The sequence below is a fragment of the Clarias gariepinus genome, chromosome 4 (assembly GCF_024256425.1).
Source record: "Clarias gariepinus isolate MV-2021 ecotype Netherlands chromosome 4, CGAR_prim_01v2, whole genome shotgun sequence".
NCBI classification, from domain to species: Eukaryota; Metazoa; Chordata; class Actinopteri; order Siluriformes; family Clariidae; genus Clarias; species Clarias gariepinus.
Window position 1 is genome coordinate 16,159,368 of NC_071103.1, and position 25,208 is coordinate 16,184,575.

The window sequence follows — 25,208 nt, forward strand, 5'->3', positions numbered from 1 at the left end:
GAAAATCAGATGCTACGTTTCTTGATGTGTGAAGTTTTATTTCGCAGTGTATATTTTAAAAAACAAACCTTCACACATTCAATGATTTAGAACACTGAATAAATGCCAAGGAAAGTAGTTTAAAATTGCCTGCAAATCTTTTGGTGTATGTGCTGAATTCGGTGTAGCATTACAAGAAAAAAAACTAAAAACGCCTGACTTCCTTCATCGTTAGCATGTAGCCGGCAACCGTACTCAAAGTTTATCAATGTCCTGTGATGACTACAGTACTTACGCTACTGATATTGCACATGCTAATGTTTTAAGCATATGCTTACTGGTCTAATAAATCTTATCCGAAAAGAATAAGAGAGTTATCTGAGCCCTCAGACTGACAGGAAGATTTATCTTACGTTCAGCCCATTAGAAGTCATTATTATGCTTTTTCCACAACTCCTGCTCATTGCACATGTTGCTGGTTCATGCCTTCATTCACCGCCCAGCACCCTCCCTCGCACCTCCTGCAATGAGAGACATTGAGGACCTCGTACAGTGTTTTATCTCACGCGGCTGACTAGCTGTGTCTAACATGTTTAGTGGTGACAAAACTCAGGAACAGATGGTTTCAATTCGAAAAAAAGCCGAGGCCGTTTGAATCATCTCGGCGTTCCCCATCTCCCAACAGTGGGCAATAATGGTCAAGCCATGATGTTCAGATTCGCATTTTACTTTGTAATTTCTCCACAGAAATTTTTTCTTTCTGCTGGCTTTTGTCAAGGTGTGCATCGGAGGGCTTTCTTGTTCAGGGACAGCACATATCAGGGGAACATAGGCAAACTGCTCCGGGAAGGTGAGGGGGATGGGGGTCCTTGGGCTTGCAGCTGTGGGCCTCTCGCCTCGGCAGAACGCTCCGCATAAGGCCAAGCTTAATTGATTCCAAACCTCAAAAGCACTTCACTAAACATGTTGCAGCATTGCTTTTTCTTTTTGCCTTCTTAATTTACCAGAGACCGTTTTTACTTTTTTTATAATCCACAGGCTAAGGAATAGAGGAAACAGACACAGTAAGGCTCAGTGTAAGGTTCCTTGATGCTACATAGTACTGTATATAATCTACACAGGAAGTATGCAGAGCCCATTTGACATTCTGTAAACTCCATACGATATCGGCTTACCATAATTTGCATTTCAAAACCTCAACACCAGAACTCTTTCCATTCAGACTGTGTAATGGGTCTAGTGTAAGTAATGTATATTCTCATATTTAAAAAAATATTTTATAGTAATACATTTTATTGTAATACATTTGGCTACAAAATGATAGTTTTTTTTTTTTTTTTACATATTCCAGCATGGAGAAGTGCACACACAGCAATAATATATCATCCCTGAAGCAACTGATGATTAAACTGATCAGACTTGTTCAGTGTCACCTTTAAATGTTGTGAAACCTGACCCTTCTGATATATTGCCCAAAATGTTAACCACGAACTACTACTATTATTATGACGATACCATGTTAAAGTCCTGTAGCTTAAAACTCTCTTACTCTCTTTCAACTAATGAAGGTATTTGATGTTGTCATTTAATCTGTTTAGAAATGAACGGTGTGTATATAGACAAATAAATATAAATAGTGACATATATATCAGGGTCGAAAAGCAAAAATTGATGGAAACCCTTATTCACATCTTCTTTTGCCATGCTTCACTTGAATGTGAAAATTGTGTAAAACTTAAAATGGCACACATCGTGACAGAACACTATTTTTTGCTGTCCTGCTAATCATAAGCAGGAGATTTGGCGTACACCTGCTGTCTGTGCAGACATGAGGTCTCTGCAAGCATTTATGAACACTTTGGCTTTATGAGTCTTTTAAGAGCACTTCAATAATCTACGGTACGGCACTGTACAGTTGCAGTGTTGTGTGTGAGCTGCGGCAGCAGTGACAGTGTATGTGACAGAGGAACACAGTTACAATACAGATGAAAAGGAAGCGGAGCCCCTGTGAACAGAAGCACTTACTGGCCCTTTGCTTCCTGTCGACTGAGCCTTTGGGTTTCAGAAAGTAACAATCCTGTGCCAAGGACTTTCCTTGCTGAGCTTTTCCCGCTGAGGTGGACATTTCCACACTCACCCCTGACAGCCTACTTGGGATAACCAGCAACCTCCGAAACAATAGGGCTCGTAACTCTGGCTACTTTCTCATGGGTTTGACTGGGGCTTCTTTGTGACCCTCACACCAACTAGCTGTAACATCAGGGCAAAATTATCTTTAATCCGAGGTCCACACGTCGGACATCAGTCATTCTGCTTAGCGAAATGATGCTTAGGAAATGCCTAAACTTGAACTTGTAAATGGTAATTTGTGTAATGGAAAGAATCAAGTCAGGCCGCTTCATGTTTAGACCTGACTAATCTGACTCAGTGTGTATTAAAACCAAGACCTGTTTTGCCACTTCATTTGCACTGTACAAACATTCGATCACTGCTCAGCTTCAGCATGGCAATGCATTTGATTTAAATGGATTTAAGATTATCAACCTTAAAACATTATTTAAAATCCATCTTCATCAAGGCAGCCAATAGGACCAGAGCTGATATAGAGCTATATATTATGATGGTTCATAACTATGGCCAATGCACGATATTTTATAATGGGTAGGTGACTAAAAATAAATGTAACACAATAAAAAGTTTTTGTTTTGGTAAAAAATAAAGAGATTAATGATGTAAATTAAATTATGCTATGATGATAAGGAAAATATAAACAGTTAATTTATATTGTACACTAATCAGCTATAACATTATGTCCCTAGAGTATGAGCACTGTGTTCTGACATCTTTCTAAGAGAACCACCCTTAACCTTTTCATTAATTTGTGCTACAGTAGCTGTTCTATTGGGTTAGACTACACTGGCCAGCCTTCACTCCCCATGTGCATCAATGCATCTTTGCCCCCCATGACCCTGTCACCGGTTCTTTGGTTTTCCTTCCTTCCTTGGGCCAATTTAGGTAGGAACTGACCACTGGAGACCAAGAACATCCTACAGACTCTGAACAGCCATCACACTCCATCGTCCAGCCATCTCAATTTGGCCTTTCAAATATAAGTCAAGTCAAATATAGTCTCAGGTACTATTTGTGCAGTTTTATAAGAAAACTTTTTCATGTTGCTGAACCCGCCATTCTGAGGACTTTGGCACACCCGCTTCTTTTTTCACACATGCAAAACCCAGAAGCTTTCTCTTTGGGTTTTTTTTTTTGTCTGAAAAGTGATCTTTTACATAAGATGCTGCTTTATTTTCTTGCCTACAGATATTTTTCAGTAACATTAGCATTTCTTGCTGGATTAATAATGTTTGGAAATCTTCCTTTTTTACTGACTTAATAATGAGTTACTGTAAGTATTATATTATTAGTGACTTATTAATAATGACTTACTGACTTAATAATTACAAATGTTAAAAAAAAACATGTGTAACAATGTTATTACCAAAAAAAAAAAATACAGGGTGCATAAGACTTGCACAGTACTCTACATAAGGATAGATAGATAGATAGATAGATAGATAGATAAATAGATAGATAGATAGATAGATAGATAGATAGATAGATAGATAGATAGATAGATAGATGGATGGATGAATGGATGGATGGATGGATGGATGGATGGATGGATGGGCTATATTTTCATTCAGCAAACATTGTTCTGTTTTTCTACAGTGTTCTATTAATCCCTGATGCCCAAATATATAATATTATATAAGATATTATTTGATTGATGCCTTTAGTGTACTTCATAACAAGTTCATTAGAAAATTGTTTATAAAGTAGTGCTGGGACATTTCTGAAAGACTTCAGGTCAAACTGTGTAAGGTGATGTTAATTTATTTATCTTTGTCTTGAAAGAAGGAAGAAGCCTCAGTGATATTTACAGGTTGACTAATAGATAATGCTGTAGGCGTTGAGTATTTTACTAACCGTCTTTTCTATTGTGCTTCCTCCTTTAATGCATGTGTTCATTTATTGATCTATTTTATTTTATTTGTGTTGCATTTCATTTCTGTTTGTAATCACTACTTATATTCTGAATAAATATTTTTTAATTTCTACTTTACACTAAAAAACTGATTAGAGTGTGTACTCAGCTTGACTTTTTATAAAGATGTTGCGAAAGCTAAAGTTATTAAACTATTATTAATGTGGTCATCAAATTTGTAGTATTTATGAAACACAATATATACTTCTGTTACTGTTACTCCAGTTAAATAGATAATTCATTGACTTTTATTAATGTTGTATTATCAAAAATAAATATTCCAAAGATAGCAACAAATGTAATTTCTGAACATGATGCTTGAGAGATCTTTTTTTTTTCTTGTTATGAGAAAGCTGTAGCAAACAAACCCTCTTAAGCGGAGTTGTCCACTGCAAGTAAATTACAATATTCAATATTCTTACCTCTCTTTTTGTCTGCCTGTCTGTATGTATGTCTATCTGTCTCTCTCACTCTTTCTCTCTCTCTTTCTCTCTCTCTCCTGTGGCTGAAATTCCATCCATCCCTCTGAACAAAAGCCACTGTCGACCTGTCAGTCAAACTGACCGACAGTCTTCCCATCCAATATTCACAAGCTGTCCCATCTAGGCATCTGCCCCCGTGCTGTCTGGCCACTGACATAGAGAAGACATTGTGTTTTCCTTTAACCTCACGCGTCACACCATGCAGTGCACAAGGACCAGTCATTAATTGTAACACTGACCCTTCGCTGAAGCGTGTGTATGTGTATGTGTATGTGTATGTGTATGTGTGTGAGACGAAGATTGTTGGGGAGTGGTAAGTATGGCAAGCATGCTTAACACGCAGTGTACATCCTGGAGCCTTGCTAGTTAACAGAGTGGTTAAACAACTGAATGGCTTTATCTTTTACATATTGGGTGCAGTTCAGGTCTGCAAAGGCCTTGGTCATTGATCATAAGTTTGAACAGAACCACAAGCACTGCAGATAAATTGTTATTATGCATAAACCCATTCCAACTGACATGAATATTCTGGCTAAAGTACTCTGTGGCTGGGTCTGTAATGTAAGATACAGACCATCAGGTCAGCTCAGGGAAAAAGGACCTGTGGCAGCGCTGATTGCCTACCTCCACTGCATGACGGATCTGTCTTACCACTTTAATCCCCTTCAAAAATACCAAACCGCAGGCACTGAGCTGGAAATGACACTGTGCTATTCCTGCAGGATATTATGTGTGTGTGTGTGTGTGTGTGTATGTGTGCACTCAGGTGATGATTATGTCGCAGACAGGGTATATTCTGACGCAAAGACAGCAAAGGAGAGTAAGGGAGATGGATCAGAAGTGGCGAGTGCTTGCGCAAAAAGGGCGTCACCCCAAAATAGTCAATATCCCCACCAGAGTAGTGCTATTGATGTCATACGTGTAGGACACACCCGTGCTAACCAAACCACACAGGCTCTATAAGGGCCAGGGCAATTGAAAAGAGCCACAGGAAAACACACATGCGCACACATCACCACCGGAGAGACTCCAGGGAATAACTTGTGCATAAAAGGTCCAAAACTGCCAAAAAATTGCTTCCTCACATATTAAAAGTTGGGTTAATGTATTGTGTATATGTTACTAAAATACATTATAGTTATGCAAATACTATATTAAAGATACGGAGAGGTGACTAATTAAATAAATCGTTTCTTTAGAAAGAAACCAAGAAGAGCCACATGAGTAATATACGTTGGCATGTATTTTTCAAGTCTGCAGAATTGCACTAGATTCTTAATTTTGTTCTATATTGCAAACCATATAAATTCAAAGTTGACTGTGTGTTTTGAATATGTGTGAAATGCTACATAATATTCAATGTAACAACCCCCCCCCCCTTTTTTTTTTTTACAGTGGAGCAGAACGATTGATAAAAGTATATAAATCCCTCAACCATACACATCAGCAGGGGTAGAAAAGGGACTGAGTAATATAGATGTATATAGGTTTCGATATATAATATGTGTGAAAGCATGGATAATAATGTTTCCAAATGTACTCAATACTTAAAAAGTAAAACACATGTTCATGTCATGTTTTCATGTAGAAAGGAAACTTTTGTTACATATCTTAAACAGTTAGAAGAAACCATGCAACATTGTTCAGTCTCAGTAAGTTTACAGTTCACATGTATGACCAACGCTGTCATTTGCTAACACATTAAACTGAAGTGAAATATCATGTAAATAAGCAATAGCAATATTGACCTCTACTGCTCTCGACCCGATGTATACGAGCTACTCTAATAGATGCTAGTCTAACCTGGCATTAGCAAAAACAAAAACTTGAACGCAAACTTGGATTGATATAGCTAGTTACCATTCGCAAAAACATTAGCATGACTTTCCTCTACTGGCTTTTCCAAATTAGATGGAGTTCATGCCTTGTAAGGAGACAAAGGAAAAACGTCTCGTTTTATACGAGTCTTCTTTACACCAGCATATTGAAACATTTTCCTGCGGTGGGGTCAGGGGCTCTCATCATAAAGTTCAAGTTTGCAGTCTGGTGGCTTATACATCTTTAAATGCACATGGATCGCTACAGCGGTAACTACACTATGTAGCATGAGAGGATCAGAGATCAGAGGATCATGAAATAGCATAACTCTGGATAGTTTATTCTTCACTGAGAGGGTTGATTGGTTGTAAAACAGGAATGTTTGGATGGTACACTGAGTCAATTTAATTGATATGTAGAGTACAGTTAGCTAGATGAAAGCAAAAGAGTCAAGGTCTAAATAAAAAAGTGAATTCAAAAGTAAGACTTGAGCAGTTATTATTAAATAAATAAAAAATCCAAGTAAAATGTGGGTGTTGTTACATTGAGGTACTGTACACTCTCACTCCTATATCCATCATATACACACTAGACAATTGTTACATCCTTGAGTTCATGTAAATTTGAGTTCCATAGCGATTTCGTTTGAGTGTATGAAACTGCCCCTACCAATGCCTGAGAATCAGTTTTTAAAGAAAAAGAAAATAGGGAGAAATGTGGGGGGACATACATTAAAGCACAGTACTGTAGGTATTTGAAGTACTTAATAAGTCCTCAAGTATTTTCCTTTCCTGCACAACAACACACATGCACACACAATGCCCTACAATTACCATTCCAAAAAAAAAAAAACACTACAGACAGCTAGGTGCCTCAGAGATGAAAGATGGAAAGTACATGACAACTACAACTACAGTATGTGACAACTCGTTAGGTGCCGTTTTGGGTGATTCTTTTCCCATAACTTATTTAAAACAAGTCAACTAATGGAATATTCGGATGCACACCTTGGCACAGTTACGTTTCGTACATATCTGTTATAAATCTTTTTAACCACACTGATCTTTTTTTTTAAGAAATATCGACTTTAAAAAAGGCTCCTAAGAAAGTGATTTTTGTCTGGTAAACAAAAGAAGCCTTCTTTAGAAAATGATGCACAAGAAACACATTCAGCGAGCCTCTTAAACTATGAATGCAAACATGTTCGCATTTAGAAAATCCTGTTCCACTTTTTAAAAAAAAGCACATGAGCAACTATACAATCTGTAAGTAAACTCCACTCATTCAACACAAGCCTCGGGCCATGTGAATTACAAACTTCCCCTTGTGTAACTCATTTGTTTGATTTCACTTGTGTTTAACTTTGTGTTGTAACTTACATTTAAATGGAACAATAGCAAAGAGTGTGTATCACAGATTTTTATTTTATAAGCCGCAAATACATCACTTCCACAAAATGGAGAAATCTATATCTTCATCAAATGAATATAAAAGTTTTGATGTGAATGAAAGGACATTAAGAGGTTATATGATTTACCAGCAAGAAGGTGATTAGCTTATTAAGTTGGATGTTCTTACAGTGCAGACACACGGTATGACTCCACCAACATGTACAGCGCCATACTGTTGCTACTGAATCTGAAAGCCTTCGAACTTACCCGATCTGTCTGTTGGTGGAAGGCGCTTGCGTTATGACTGAGCTGGACTGTGGTGATGGCAGTGCTTGCTGGATCACTATACTGCTCTCATGATTGGACATTCGGCTGTGAGGCTGCTGGTGCTGGTTGGGGCCGGCTTGTGCATGAATAGCAATGTTCTGACGAGAAAAGAGAGAAAATGTAAATCAAAATACAAATGAGAAGTAGGAAACACCTACTCTAAAAATATATGAGAACACTAGGTAGCAAGTCAGCGTGGGCTGAACTACCACTATAGAATCCACTTATTATGCGTATTAACCATTTCTTATTGTCTTACAAGTAATATATACTGGAGCGTAACCAGTATAACCAGGAAAAGTTCTAGAAACTGAACTAATACTAAACAAGACTGGAGCAGTTCATTGAATATGACACATCGTGACTTTTCCAGGGTGCTCAGAGCGAATTATTATATGAGTTAATGGAACATAAAAGAGTGAAAAGAGAACTATAATAGTTGTGGTATTTATAACCACAGTCATTTGGTGATTCCTGTTCTGTATTCCGCCTACAACATTGTTTCACTACACATTTTCTCAGTTTTAGGATCAAGTTCTTGGGCAACTCTCATGACACGAAGGATTTCTAAGAAATCTTTTATTCTTACTATATTTAGGTCCATATAAATAGGAATGTAAAGGTTTTATAATGTAAAGAGAAGTAATAATGAATAAGGTTTAGAATAAAAAAAAATATTTTTAATTGAACTTGGAAAAAGAATACGCACAAAATATTATTAGGGGAATTTTCCTTCAATTTGCCACAAATTTGCCCATCATTATTTTTAACTAATGTGTACATCTGAGCTTACACAGGTTAAAAAAAAAAAAAAAAAAACCTGGCTCAGGTTGTTGAGGCTCTGGGCTGATCGGAAGGTCAGGGCTTTGAGTTCTGCCACTGCTGGGTTGCCACAGTTGGCTTATGCCCATATATAGTACCCAGCCACAAAGATGCAGGGCATACTTAGTAACAGTATTTATAATTTCATTACGGCATTTTTCATTTCCCAAAATGCCAAAAAAGTTTATTAGATTTTTTTTTCTACATTTATTATTGACCCTGTAATCTTTATAGCCATAAATAAATATTGGCTTTTCAAAATTGCACCACTGTCCTGTCTGAAATGTTGTTTTTCTGCCCAAAGTAAAAAAAATTACACCATCATTTATATTATTCTATTAACGCTATAGAATGCGTTTTCCTATATAATGTCAAGTTGTTTGGGGATTTTCTCAGTTGCAGTGATGAGGAAGTAATCTAGGAGTGGGTGGTCTCAGTCAAACCTACAGCATCTAAAAAGAAACCTAAATCCTAATTGTTACCGGTAGACCATTTTAATTAAAATAATCTAATACTATGGGCCTGTCTTTGTGTTACAATATAAAAAAAAAAGTATCTGTAGGAAAAAAACTGCTTTGAATGAACTAACAAACACTTTAACTGACAGGCAAGATTTATGAATTCATTCTTGTTTCTTAGGAAACACTCTTCCTTTAAAAAAAAAAAAAAAAAAAAAAAGGAACATTTTCCAGATACGCACATAACCCACACTTCGGAAATGATCTATTTTTCGATGTTTTAAGAACAAGAGCAGAATTTCCCTTTATATCCTCGGGCATTTGGGCTTCTCATGCGTCTTAGCTGTTAACTTGTATGTCTATATCCCTATAGTTTCTTTATTGCACTCAGCAGAATCTTGCCACGACCTGCTAACTGCTGACTTTGCATGTCAGCTCAACAGGTACACTCCTTACACCACCTCGACATCAGCTGTCCTGCAGGAAATCTAGCTCACAGCTCAGGCTAGTGCAGCAGTCAGCCGCGTTGTGGTTCTTTGTTATTCGGGCTATAAAACCCAAACTGGTCATCTGTGAGTATAAGCATTCTCACAAGCAGAACAGCATAAGGACGATGCAACGGTGACCACCACCACCGCTCTATGATTACTTCACAGACATCAAATTAATCACTTTACACAGCCCAAGACCCAGACCATGACGAAATATGGCTGTCTCTAAGGCATGTATGTGGTGATGTAGATGTCATGCTAAATTTTATTTAGAGGCTCTTTGGTCCTTTGCAGACTCAGACAGATGCTATTGATCCAGCTGTTCCAAGCTCTGTGTGTGTGTGTGTTTACTTCTGTAGCAATATCGTTAAGAAGCTATGTAAGGGACAGCAGCAGTATTTAATAAAGGATAAGCCCTATAGTGCAGCTGCACCACAGGCCTCACCTGCTTGGTGTCCTCCTCCTCTTGGACTTTGCAGAACTCCTGCTCGATGGAGCAGTCCAGCTCACTGAACAGTCCTACCTCCTCACAGTTCTTCAGGAAGCGTGTTGGGGTTGGCGTCTGGTCTGCAGGCAAAGCAAAAACATGATTTACAACTTTAAAAGCCACGGTCAACCACATTTTTTTGAAGAAATATCAACCCCCCATAGCGCCTCTTGAACAGTACATATAGTCTATAAACATTGAAGTGGTCAGCGTCATTAGTTCTGTATAATGACATTGTGGATTAATTGACCTGTCAACAACATCCTTATGCAAATATGCGATAAAGGAAGCATCAGCATTAACATGTAAACTTATTTTTAAATAACTTATATAAACAGTAATGTGGATGTTCCTGACTTAAAGAATAAAAAAAAACAGAATCTTGGAAATGAAGCCAGGAGGTGAGTGAAAAGGTGAGTATGGGGTAGCTGAGTGAATGAGGGAGCGAATGAAGGAGTGAGGGAGTGAGGGACTGGCAGACAGAGTCGCAAGACAAGCAAAGAAATGTACAAGAATGCACATCTAGTGGGAAACCTAAAGCTTCAAGGCTGCTCGGTCTTGAAACCTGATCTGCTCCCTTGCCAAAGAGAAATAATGACGAGGAGAGAATCACAGCGCTGCTGAAGAGGAGCATACATACGCACACACAGACACTCAGACACCCACTACACAGGCTTTACCTACTTTCTCCCAAGTTAAATTCAAACATTTCCGCCTGAAAACTAATTAACACAAGTATGCCTTTCACAAGGTTTTGTAAACTAATACAGTCCTGTGGATAAAATTCCAAACTTGATCTGAAGTCACCAGTATTAACCAGTGAGTCGTGTTGGTACTCACTCCTAAGGCACCATAACCTATATACGATGTAAAACCTGTCTCGAAATTTGAACTGGATTTCTCCCTGTTTTCATCAGGGTAATTGTGGTTTTTGCGGTTTGTTTGGTTTTGCCCTGAAATGACCAGCCCTCTAACTGATATGGGGCTTAAAGTGTGCGAGTGATAGGAGGGATTAGAGGAGTTAGTTAGAGGGCAGGATAAATATTATTTTAACCACATAGTTATGCGTTTTAAACTTCATGTACACACACCTAATGCTTGCTAATCAAAGACAGACGCCAAATGAAGTCTCAGACAACCCACATGGTTTTGTGTGTGTGTGTGTGTGTTTGTGGGTGAGTGTGTGCTCATTCACAAAAGTGTTCACATATTACTGTCATTATGAGGCACCAAACCATGTTTGCATTTATCGTTCCCATGCACATCATTTTAAACAAAATGCAGTTATTATTTAAAAAGAAAAATCAAGTTTAGTGCAAAGGATTCCATATTTTAAATAAACACAAACTACAAAACATCCTGTATATAATGGGTGTGTGTGAGAGAGAGAGAGCGACGGAGAGAGATTCACCTGATAGCATGTTATCATTTTTGATGGGGGGAAATTTGAGGGTCATCTCATGCTTGTGGCGGTGAATCATTAGATGGTCTTCTGTGTGGAAACGCTGTGAGACACCGAAAACAAGTCAGTCTAAAAGCATTGTGGTTTAAGTCAGGGCTAAAAACAGATGGTGGTTTTGCTTTGCCTTTATAGATTTGGCAGGAGGCTTTGTAATATCCTGAAATGGCTGGGACACTTATAAATTGTATTCAAAACAATTGGAGCGATTCAGACAGCTTAGTGTAAGTGTGATCAGTCGCTTCACTGCAGAAGCGTCTATAATTGGTCACTGCGCAATTCTCACTGCGAGCTCTTGCAGCCTCTTAAACTGGTCACTGTTATTTTCATGTGGCCCTTATCACACACAATCATTCATAGCCTGAGAATGCGGCTTTAGGACACAAACATCTCAGATATCTGCAACTGATAGACTTAATGTGCAGGCTGTTAGTTAGACCACTGTGACCCATGGTCCACAGCTGTAAACATCTTTATAATAATGTGGGAATGAATTCATATAATTCAGCGTAATTATTAGGCGTAATTTCGTACACATATTAAATGTCCTGCAAAAGAAACATACACTTTGAGGTGCTACTCCTGGTTCCTTTTTATCAACATGCCAAGAAATAGTGACCCAGACATCTAAGGAAATACAGTGGCTTCACATGTTAAAAAGGCCCAAGGGAAACAGTTTTCTTAACAGGGTAGCGTTTCACTGTTTTCTGTGCAGCAGTGTTTCTCTTTGAGAGAGCCTCTATCAGGTTACCGATGCGTTCATCCCCACTATTGTTCAGTCCGACTTACCTGAGAGCAGCCCGGAGCGCTGCAAATGAACGGCCTTTCCTGCTCGGAGTTCATCTCTCGCTCCAGCTCCTCATAAACCTGAAAAATACGCACGTAAAAAGAAAAGAAATCAGCGCCTCGGCCGCATGCCGCTCAGTATCAGGTGCCGGCAAAAGCTCTGCTACCTGGCTGGATTTTCTATCAGAATCTCGGAGGAGAGTATTCAGTTGCCTGTGCGGGCGTACCTTGCCGAGGTTAAGGTCATGTTGGCGTAGGGCTGAGAGAAGGAAGAAGGATCAAGAGCATAGTTTACTAGCCTGAGGTGTCACGCTGCCTCTGTGTCTCCATGGTGCTACTGCTGACCACAGCACAAGTGTGTAAATTATCCACCAGCTACCCAGAACGCAACCTGGTACCCAGATAGCAACAAGCAACAACGCCTGGGTATCAACAAACTGCCACTCACTCGGCATTATCCTGACCCCTCGACCCTGCCGTACGCTCAGTAGCAGGGATGTGGTCAGTTTGGCAACTTACTGCTAATAATGGTAAATACTAGGAGCTCTAATTCATCAGAGTGATAATGAGTGTGACTATCAAACAGACAGGGGAATCATTTATAGAGTGGAGCGTAGAGGAAATAATATGTCACAAAACAATGGCAAAATTTTCAACCATTTCTTCTGGTCATCTTACAAGTGCTTAATAATCCCAAGCCAACAATGCTGAACAATCTCACCTCTTCTCCACCTCATTCTCTATTTATGTCCCTCGCTCTCTCTCTCTTTCTCTCATGAGATCCCTTTTTCAGCGCTATGATCCTACTGAATACCTCTGACGACAGGCTGACAATGGAATGGCATGTCAGTGATTCTGTTTCCCACATGAGGTGTGTAAACAGACTCTCTCTTGCGTTAATGGAAGTTTGTTTTCTTACACATACATAGTTGCTGCTACAGCACTCTTTTCTTCAAGGTGTGATATAGGTCGGGTCGACGCGTGTGTCACAGGAAAGAAGAGGATATTTCTATTTCCAGGGATGATAAAATTTGAAGGACTTGGTGTGTAACTCAAATCGCTCAGCCCTCTTAGCACATCAGGGGTCTTATGCAACTCAGCGACTGCATGTCCATGATTAGACCCTGAGGATAACTCCACATTGGGGTACGATTGAGGAATTACTGGGGAGCTTTTCTTAAATGCTGCATCACAATATATAATCATTTTCCAAAAAAAAAATAAAAAAAAGTATTTACTTTTTCACAGTTTATACATTTGGAATTTGGGCATTAAACACTGTTCTCTCTCATGCCTCATTTCAGTAACAGCACTGCAGTCTAGAAGAGCCTAATGAGTAGCTGTCTTAATAGTGCATGACAGCCTGACTCGAGTCCTCTATATACAATAGTAAAACCAGACTAACGGCCGTGAGCTCGAATATGTAGTGGCACGCTGGTTAGACAGGTAACAAACATTCACGTTCCAAATATGTGGAAAATAAACATGTTAGGAGTTCTGAGACATGAAAAAGGCGGCACATTTAGCTCTCTCCGGCGCTTCTCAGGTTAGGTCTCTCTGGGGACACACAAAGTCTACTGCAAGAACGCTTTCATACACAATTTGCATGTGATTTCTTTTTTCCTGATGGGTCTCGCCAACTGTTTCCTCTCATGCAGTCAAAACATTTAAATTTGACTTTATGCTAGCCAGAGCAGTTTTTCCTTATTGACAGGCTGACGGGCAGAACCCCTCCGGCCAGGTCCCAACCCACGGCCTTATGGGTTGCATGCTTTGGTCTCAATACACTGCCTCTGAGGACCAGAGTGATGAGAGGTAATGACATAAATTTGTTCTCTTTTGTTCTGTCAGTTTCTTTTTTTTCTCTCATTAGACTTATATCTTATTTATAAGAGACTGAATGTACATCATGTTTCAGTCTTTATCATCTCATTCTTAGATATAACAAACAGTCTGTGTGTTTCACATTTAAAACCAGCCTAGTATCAGAACAGGCTTGCTCGGTTACACCGCATAATTTAATTGACCATCAGACAGTTTAATAAATTGGATACAAATCATGAGGCTTTTCCTGAAATCTAGCCAAGATCACACATAAAAAATGAAGTAAGTCCATCCATGGCACAAGCACACTGGGGTTTATATAGCAAGCTTTATTCTGACACATTTGAATCACTTTTCTGATGTAAAAAAAGTGCTTTCTCAAATCCTTCAGAGGTGGCACGAAGGAGATTTAGTTCGTTATTCTGGTGCAGAGTATCACGGCGGGGTTGGAAAAAGCTACAGTGTAAACTGATCAGTCCACAACATATGGCTGATTTACCCCACATCCATGCTCGTGTGTGTGAGACTAGACATTCGGCATGTCTCATGTACACTCTGAAACCTGTCATCATAACAGCTCAGACTGATGTATAACTCTGTACACGGCTGATTGTTCTGACCTCTAAAACGAACAAGCTCACTTCTCTTTCCCTGTCACATCTTTTAGACACTCGAAACTCAAATCTGACCCCACTCGAAGACACGGACCTACGTGTACTGTCAGATTGCTTAGGATTCTACTGCACCATTCAGGGCAAAGGGGGCAATTGACTTTGCTTTTGCTGATATGTTTTCATTTAGCAGAGGAAATTTGGTTACGTTTCACAGTAAGTGGGTCCCGATGTGGGAGCACATGAGATTAGGCAGATCGGAGTACAGTTTCATGAGGAACTTTTGCTCTTAAGATTCAAGCGAAAAACTCAGGTTCAACAGTGAATTCAAACAGTATGGAGAGGGAGGAGACGTGCGTAGGTTGCAGCATGCACAAACTTGCACTGCAATTCAAACACCCCCCAAAAGAACACACACACACACACACACACACACAGCTCCCTGAATCTTTGACAGCACCAGTTCAAGGTTGGATCAGCGCAAGCCCAGGGGCGAGGAATAAGGCTCATATAGGCAATGCACTTATTGTCAAGAAGTCCTCATAATGAACAGCCGAAGGGGCCCCACACTGGACACCTTCATCCTGTGCCAATCACTTTACCTTATTTTACACTTAAATTTAAACTTAGTCAAATGCTGAGAACTTAGGTTTTAACACAGATTTTGAGACAGAATATACTGTAATTGTTTCCTATCCATACTAATATTTGCTTAGCAAATACAATAATTGGGAGAGATAAATTTTAACACGACTACATGAAAGCAACATGGAAAAGTCGGATGAAAGAATGGGTGAGAGCCGCCTACGGCTACACTGATAGCGTTGAAGGTTGTCAAACTTCGATTTCCAAAGCTAGTCACATTTCCAGTTTAACTCCTCTATAAAGCAGAGATATGACCTTTTGTTCTCTAGGTTTACTTCTCCTTCAGAAAGTGTAAAAGGGTATTTCAAGTACACAAATCTGTATTATGTTCTGATATGTGTGTCAACAAACTTTTTTTTCTCGTTGGTATAGTTAAGAACTACTTTGCACCAACCGCTTTACAAAAAAAAAAGGAACCAACAAACACTTTACGCGAATTACAAATTTGAATAAAATATTTAATTCAAAGAAATCTGTTAACATTTAAAATTATTCAATAGACATACATATTATACATTTTACTTTAGGTTTTATAACTAACTCAGATGCTATATTTTAGGATTTACAGTAGATATAAAGTTATGATACTAACCCGACGCTTCTCAAGAAACACGTTAACTTCACAAATTACAAGTATCCTTTGGCAGTTCCAGACTAACAATTCTTGCACTTTGAACTATTATAGGTTATTATATTAATTAGTCATAAATAATTATAATAAGTGAATAAAAAGCTTTTGTATGAATAGGTAAATAGTAAGTAACAACTAAAAATGTAAGAAAATTACTACTTATAAAACACTGATTTAGTGATTATTATTATTATTATTATTATTATTTATTATTTATTTATTTTTCACATGTATTTTTAATCAGGCATTATTGTGTAATTGTAATTATTGTTATTATTAGTAATATGTAATATATTAGTAATAGTAATATTATTACTATTAATAATTAGTCATTTATAATAATAATAAAAATAATAATAATAACTTTGTTTTTATAATTAAGGGTAATGTAAAGAAATTGATGGTTTCATCTGTGAACCCTATTGACACTAGTCAGCCTCCAGACAGCGTGTGTATGGATTAAAGCATGGTTTCAGCCTGGAGGTTTTAGTGCTTGCTCAGCACAAGTCTCCTGAATCCTTCACCATCTCAATGCTTAATCAAATACTCCGACTGGCCTGCAGAATGACGTAATGCCCTCAGGCATAGCAGTTCTTTTTATCGACACATAAACCCTACAAACTACGACCGTGATATGGAGCACGATTTATAAAGCTATGCGTGAGTTCGGACTAGAAAGCGTTGCGTCCTTTTCAGTGTGTCTGATGCAGCTGAGCTCCATGTGGACTAGAAAAGCGGCGGCGGGTCCGAGAGACCGGGTGCCGGGCGCACAACACTTCACTGCTGTCATACACACAGGGTGTCTTCTCTCCCTCTATCTTTTCTTCTCTCTTTTCACTTACACACACACTTATGTGGCAGTGAAAATTTTGCACAGTAAGTGTGTGTCACAGTGCAACAAGCAGCGCACCAGCGCGCAGTGAACTTCTAAACCTTAATCACACGAAGCTGAATCAGGAGCTCCGCATGAGCGCGCGCGCACAGCTCGTGCATCCTGAAGCAAACCAGGCGAAACCTGTTACACGCTCCTGCTGACTTCCAGAGACAACTCCAACGCGCGGGGTTTACTCACACTGATGCTTTGAACACCGTAAGTAAACACACGCCGTGCCGCGCCGCGCGCATTCCGTTAGACTCAAACTTCAGCTGCTGCTCGCGCACAGCCGCGACTTGTCACTTCAGCGCACTCGGGAGGGGAAAAAAAGCCATTGTACCGGGACCGAGCCTGCAAGCCTGCGCCCTCGAGATCTGCAACCCAAAAAAACTAAGCCAGCCGCATCGCGGCTCTCCAAACTACTTACCGCAGAAGTGTAGAGAAGATGCAGCGCTCTTTCTGAAGGGACCACGTTGGACTGAGCAAAGATTACAATACGATCTATTTAGAGAAGCATTACGTCACCCTATGGTGACGTCGCGTGGGATTCCTGAACTTCTAAATCACTGCGGTTCGTTTGGAGGCGGGGCGACGCGAGGCGTGGGCGGGGCCACCGGGGATATGGCCCAAACCGCATACTACCCTACTAAAGAGTGTGTCAAAACAGGAGGCCACAACAGCCAGTGCATTAGTACAGTAGCAATCTGTTCTGGGTTAAAATGGGCCTGGTGACGAGAAAACCCACTGTCTTGTTTGCTGTTATGTGGGATGACAAACATGTTCAAAACCTATTTCAACAATGTTGTACAGTATCTGATGATAAAGGATTTTTGTGGCAGCATGAGCCTGTTTTACCTACTCTTGCCAAAGAGGAGTCAGAAGGTTCAGTTAATAGACAAACTGCTATAAACTAATGTAACAGCTTTATACACACACACACACACACACAATAGCGAGGCTAAAAATAACCCCATCTGCTCCAGTTTAGAAACCCAGCACAGAATACCATATAGTCTATTCCAGCAAGGGGTGAAGTGGGACAATGGCTTAGTGGTTAACATTCACACCTCCATGGTTCCTGGGGGTTATAATATGTGATTCTGATTCATGGTCCATGTGTGTAGAGATTGTTTCTCCACATTGCTCCAAAGAATCCGATAGGTGTTTCCAAATTGTGCACAGTGGATGTGTGCATGCTTGGGATTGGAAGGGGTTAGGTCACCCAACAATATAAACTGTTAGAGCACTGGCTATTGGTATGAACTCATAGGAATAGAAGGTGTTGTGATGACGAATAATGAAGAAGAAGCATGGGTAGGATGTTGCCCCAGCGTATGAGGAAAATATGTTGATGACCTGTTGACCCCAAATTTTAACAGAAATAGATTTCTGGGTCATTCTATTATGCCACAATTGGTGTAAATTCTATATGAATTTGATATAAATTAAAAAGTAAATAAAAAAAAATTATTATTATTATTATTATTAATAATAATAAAAAAAATCTTTTTTTATTATTATTATTATACAAGGAGCCAACTTATTTTAGCTTCATTAACAAACTCATTTCTTGTCATCACTCACTTATTCTCACTCACTGTCTATTCTACTTAATCCACAGGGTCGCACAAGGCCTGCAGCCTATGTCAGGAGGAAACCAGAGTGTCCGTGGGAAACCCACCCAGCATGCGGAGAACATGCAACCTCCTGGAGGTGCAAGGCGACAGTGTTAACCGCTAAGCAACCATGCCAACCCAGGTTTTTTTTTTATTTAGTTTAATACTACATGCTGGCATCAATGTAAACTACATGCTAGAAACAAAGGAAAATTCAGGAAATCAGCATGCCTGCTCTCATTCGTGGTCAGTTCCTTATCACTGACTAAGTTAGGGCCCAGTGACGCAACTACCTGATCTAACAAACAAAATCCAGCAACTGCATTGAAGGGTAACACCTTTTGCAATTATTCAATGACCAGTTAATTTATAGTCAGCAGGCTGCAGCACATCAAAGCCTCTATCTAATGTTAAAACATTGCTTTTATTTAATGATCAGAATCTAATTTCCCAAAAGCATCATAAAGTTAAGATTTAGGGAGAGTGTTCAATCTAATGCTAGTGCTATCATTCAACAGTGATCTTGTCCTGTGGTGCTTTTGTGGTAAAGGTAAGGCGTGCGTGCACACACACACACACACACACACACACACACACAATTACAATCTGAGCACTTGTTGGTTTTATCCCTGATCAGCAGGCCAGTAATACTAATTGCATCAGGCTCACCAGTGTCTCGGCGCATACTAAATAATGGAAGTAGTAGGGGTAAATAAATTATTGGCAGGATTATGTCTGTCTGCCAGTGTTGTATTTAGAAGATGGTGTTACAGAATCAAAGCTCTGTCTTCTTTGTCCCGAGATAATTGCTCAGCAGATGTAATGTGATGCAGGTAAAGACTTAATACTACAAAAAAATTTATGGTTAAGCAGAAAATGTTTTATTTTAATATATATTTTGTGTGTTTTATAGTGCATTAATTGACTGTTACACAATCTCAACTGGACATGTATAGAAAACATTTACCTTCTCTAAAAAGAAATAATATTTCCAATATCTGTTTTGTCTACATAGACCAAGGACTATGTAATATAAACCATAATTTATGCCAACAAATCTTGTTAATCAACATATCTTAGATTCTTTTAAATACTGATGAAGCATCAGGTTTAATTGATATGGTAGATATTGATAACTACAATGGAATTCATGTATTATTCATATTTCACAACGATCTAAATACCAACAGTGCAGCGAGGTAAAGTAATATCACAGCCGGTTTTGATACTGATCTGGAAGGTCATGGAAATAGCGATACTCTTGTAACTTGATAATTTTAAAAACAGTTGGTCGCACTTTTCACTGGCATAAGTATCCATGGTTTTGTGCAAGGTGAAAGAGTGGAGATGAGAGTGGAGGAGCTGTTGGATGGATGAGAAATATGCCACAATCTGCAGCATTCAAAGTCATAACAATGAATTAATGATGCCACTAAAACTGCTTAAGAACTGTTAATCTTATAAAAGCTATTTCTTTTCCTTTGTGCAGAATCTACACCATGTGCAACAGCTAAGACAATGGCGATAAGGCTCATCATAACCATTAAATTGACACATTAGCCATTTACAAATGAAGATGAAAAAAGAGGCCCTCCCAGCAGACAGAGTCATGGCCCTAAGCGCTTTTGTGGCTCTGCTAGTGGCAGTACAGTGATTTCTTAGGCTGGAGGTTCATGAGTGGAGGCTGAGATGGCTGCAGCAATTAATGACTGTCTGTTCCTCGGAGAAGGAGCTGTTTACAGCGAGCCATCCATGCTAAGAGCCTCGTCACGGGAACAATAACGCCGGCCCCATCCACTGCTATAACTCAGCCTCTCCCTCTGCCTCTGTCTTTTAACCCGAGGCTTAATCAAAGCTTTATGACAGTCTTTTGTGCCTTTATGGACTATATATTTCCCCCACCAATCCAAACATCATCCCTTGGGAGAGCTGCACAGTAAGTGGCATAAGTGCACAACCAGAGGTGGGTCGCTGACCTCAAGCTTTAGAGAATTTTGCCTCTAATGCACTAGAGAGGCTGTGAGGCTCACAGGTTTGGGACTTCAATAAAATAAAAGATCACAGATAAACCTTTTGAGGTCGGAGTTTTCAAGTCAAGTCACCTTTGCTTATATAACACATTTAAAAACACCACATGTTAGACAAAGTGGTGTACAATAGAATCAATTTATTCCAAACAGCAAAGTAATAAAATAACAAATACATAATTGAATAAAACTATAATAATCATTAAAAGACAAACCACAGATGAAAGATAGTACAATTTCATATAACATAGTTCCAAATTTCAATTCCAATTTGCTTAAGCACACTTTACAGCATCTAAAGCTTATAAAAAAAATCTAAAATACACACTGTTAGTTATGACTCTCTGCTGTTAGTTATGAGTCCAACGGCTTCAAGTTTGAAAAATTGAATATTTCCATTAGAGAGCGTGAGCCGTACCGGGCTGCTGATTGCCTGCCTATGTGTTTGATCTTGTTAACGGAATGTTCCACTCTCACTCTGTCAACTTATTTTGTTGTCTTGAAATGCCTGAGGGAATGGAAATATTATAACATAAGCCTTGATATAATGTTACATGCCCTTTTTTGCAGATCATAGGAATCATGTCTAAGTGTCCAAATGACAGTTAGTAATAGTGGTTGAAAAACTAGATTTCATTTCAGATGTATAATAAATTTATGCAATGGTGGCATGGTGTCTTAGTGATTAGCACTGTTGTCCCAAATCTCCAGGGTTGGGGTTCGAAATTTCGCCTCCTGTCCGTGCGTGTGGCGTTTCCATGTCCTCATTTTGCTTATAGGGTTTCCTCCTACAGTCCAAAGACGTGGCACTCCTGTCTTTTCAAAATTGCCAGGAGTGTTTGCTTGGGTGTGTGAGCGTGTCCGGGGTGTACCCTGCCTTGTGTTCCCTGAAATAGGCTCCAGGCCTCCTGCAACCCAACACAGGCTACGCGGTAAAGACAATGGGTGGATTGAATAAATTCATAATGAACACAAAATTTTATGAGTAAAAAACTGTAATTAGCATTTGCATTAATTATCACTGTTGCGTGTTCACTTTACCCCTACAGTACCTGTATCTGAATAAGGTCTAATTCCATACACTTTTCATCAGTCTCATCAAATCTCATTTAGGCAAACCAAAACCTAGAAGCCATTTTTTTCCAAGATAAATTAAACCCATATTATGTGATGGTGCTCATTAAAAGGCCTACGTCCCCTAAAACGTCCACAGCGTTACCTTGTGAAAGGTTATGAAGTGTTGAACAATTATTACACAGTCTGACTTTAGAAGAGCCAAAAAATTAGTGATGTTTGGCTAGAGAGTTAAAGAAAAAGCATTTACCATGGTGGAGGCATAAAGCGCTTCATGCTGCCAGTGTGCGTAATGGCTGTATGCAGGGATATTATGGTTTCGTTTTTATGGGGTCCGAAAGTTTGCATTTGGCCATGCTGAGGGATTGAGGTGAGCCAGTGGACCTCTTTAACGTGTCCGGGATTTAAACCCAACAGCTTTTCGCTATTACTCATCCTGTGGCCGCTGCCTAGCAGATACAGAGGACTCATAGATGAATCATAACAGTTATTACTCAGGGGGTTTTATTAGACTACTAAAATTGACGCGTCTACTTAACCTCATTAGTATACCATGTGGGGCATGAGAAAAATAGGACTGCCTGCAAAGTGAAGCCTACAAAAATACAGAATATTAAAATCATTGTAATATTTCACACAAAATCGAGCCCCTCATATTACTTTGTGTAGTGTTATGGCAGTACTTTTAACCCATGAGTTATACATTTATGTATATACTTCATTTTACTTCACTTCTTTTATTTATAAAGCACATTTAAAAATAACTCAAGGTTGACCAAAGTGCTGTACACATCAGAAAATAAAAATAAAAATCAGATAAAATAAAAATAAGCAAGAATGAAATACAATATATAAAATGTATATATCTAAAAACCCATACACAGGAAAGGTGTTTTGAGTTTTGTTGTAAAAATGAAAAGCGATGACACCATTCGAATTGAAACCACCAAACTATTCCAGAGTGTGGGGCCAGCTATAGCAAAAGCACGATCTCCACAATGTTTTAGCCGTGATCTTTGAACAGACAATAACCCAGGATTGGCAGACCTGAGTGACCTGGTTGGATTATAATAATGTAAAAGGTCAGATAAATAAGATGAAGCTTGGTTGTGTAATGCTTTAAAAACAACGAGTAAAATTTTGAAATCAATTCTCAGTTTGACTGGAAGCCAGTGTAGATTATTTACAAGGGGAGAAATATGATTGAATTTACGATTACCCATCAGTAGTCTAGCTGCCGCATTCTGGACCATTTGAAGGCGTCCAGCTGAAGACTGTTTTGCACCATAATAGAGTGAATTGCAGTAGCCAAGACGTGAAGTAATAAATGCATGAATAACAGTTTTAAAGTTTTTTAGATTTAACTTTAGCCAGAGAGATGGTGAAAAAAACACGACCTAACAACTGAATTAATCTGTTTGTCACACTTGAGACTAGATTTTTTCGCACACGAGAAGATGTATACTTTACTTTGTCAGTAAGCAGTGCATTTTGCACACTTTTATATAATTATATTAGTTTTTTATGGAGGGGGGGGGGGATTAAAAAAAAAGCAAACACAGGCAATGAAGCCATTAAGTATTATTAACATTCTGATGTGAGAGCGCACTAGTGGCTAGAAATGGTGTTCAAAGATTTACACTATATGCAACTATATGTTTCCCTCATGCAAGCGTGCCGTTAAGGGGGAGGTATGGATTCCTCTTGAGCCCCTCATTCAAAGCGCATAAGAATGAGAGGCAATTTAAATGAGTTGGCTTCATCAAGGTTGAAGCCCAGTATGTTAGGTTTTCAAGAGGCCCAGAATATGTATTGGCACTCCTGCCCCCATGGATCATAACACTGAGCCTAAAATACTCACAGCAAAAAAAGTTCTATAGTACATCACAAGTTCTTCTAATCAGTGTTGTAAAACTCAGTAACCTAAACAGTTTAAAATAATTATAATGATGTCAAAACTTCCCATATATGAAAAGCCTTTACAAAATGAGGGTAACGTACAAAGCATTGTACATGCACACACATACACACACACACACACACAAATAAACAAGCAACACTCCACAGTCTATGACTGCATCTTATATTACTCTGCTTGTAAATGAACTGAAGGAGAGCTTCAACGTGATCAGAGGCGGCTTTTTTGCATTACCCAGATCAGTAAGGTTGAGATGGAACTGGAGGCTGCCACACAGTTCTGGAGCTCCTCAAAGCCATGAGCGAGCCAGTGAGGTAATGCTTTCATAGGCACGTCCCTTAGCATGCTCTGGTGCTGCTGGAAAAAGCAGGTCGATCAGAGGGAAAGCTGGTCGCACAGCACCGCACTGAGCTGAGAGGCTGAATGAGGCCCAACCCAGCACAGTCCCCATTACACACCACCCGGGCACAAAACCAGCACTGACAGCCTCTGCCAATAAATGCGAACAGGAAATCATGAAAAAACAGAGGGGTACGGGGGACTTAACAGCGAAGGGTGAACTGTGACTTGTGTGAATGTAAACTAAAAAAAACAAATTTTCTGGGACTGATATTGTAACTAGACAGCCAAATGCTCAAGTCATCTGACACTACGGCTGCTGTAAGATAAGGTCTATTTTTACAGGATGCAGTGATCTCTTTTTCAACAAGTGAACTTCTTACATACATTATTACATTTATATTACATGTTTTTTTTTCTTATGTTGCTTCCTCTTGTTCATGGACGTGCAAGCAAATGCCCTAAACTCAAATTATGTGTTTTGTTATATCAGACAATAAAAAGTTATATATTAGACCAGCACAACACAACATTTCTTACTCTCTGATACTGATATCGAAACCTTGCGTATCGGCCAATATTAATATTCATCCAATGTTGTTTTCTTTAAAAACTACTACGCCTTCATTCATTTAACTCAAGCAGTTTAATAGTTAAACATTTTTAATAAAAATCTATTTAATTGTAAATTTTATAATCTCAAGAACAACACAAAGAAAAAAAGGTCAATATTTTACATGTAAAATTTCCAAATCAAATTGTTACCATTTTATTAGGTTCCAATATCACATATATTTTATCTGATATCCAAACCACTATTTTACTGCTACTCGCCCAAGTGTAAGATGAAGCATTATTGTCTAAAATTCTTGATGACTACCTGGTACTGTAATAGAAGCTGCAACCATAAACCTTGTCCTTGAAGATATTGGAGAATGGTATTTTTTTTTTAAATAAAAAAAAAATTGTGATACTCAATATTAAGAGTCTATCTTGTATTATAATTTTATATAGAGGTAACACTGTATGGCCAAATGTATGCCACCTGCCATCACACCCATACAGGCTTTTTAAATAACCCATTACAGATTTAGTCCACCCTTATTG

General features: G+C 38.9%; 1 protein-coding gene across 2 annotated transcripts in view; it reads right to left on the reverse strand.

The window, feature by feature from the left end:
- The window catches only part of creb5b (cAMP responsive element binding protein 5b), a 56,606-nt gene extending 38,926 nt beyond the window's left edge, over window positions 1-17,680 (reverse strand). The window contains exons 1-5 of one of the 2 annotated variants that reach the window (XM_053493530.1): window positions 17,555-17,680; window positions 12,546-12,623; window positions 11,709-11,802; window positions 10,256-10,377; window positions 7,980-8,137 (exon numbers count right to left, since the gene is read on the reverse strand). In XM_053493530.1, the coding sequence (XP_053349505.1) occupies window positions 7,980-8,137; window positions 10,256-10,377; window positions 11,709-11,802; window positions 12,546-12,599 (428 nt within the window). In that variant the 5' untranslated portion in view covers window positions 12,600-12,623; window positions 17,555-17,680. Of the gene's footprint in view, window positions 1-7,979; window positions 8,138-10,255; window positions 10,378-11,708; window positions 11,803-12,545; window positions 12,624-12,709; window positions 12,834-17,554 lie in introns of those variants that run through there. The other variant, XM_053493531.1, reaches the window with a different exon arrangement.
- Window positions 17,681-25,208: the final 7,528 nt, after the last annotated feature.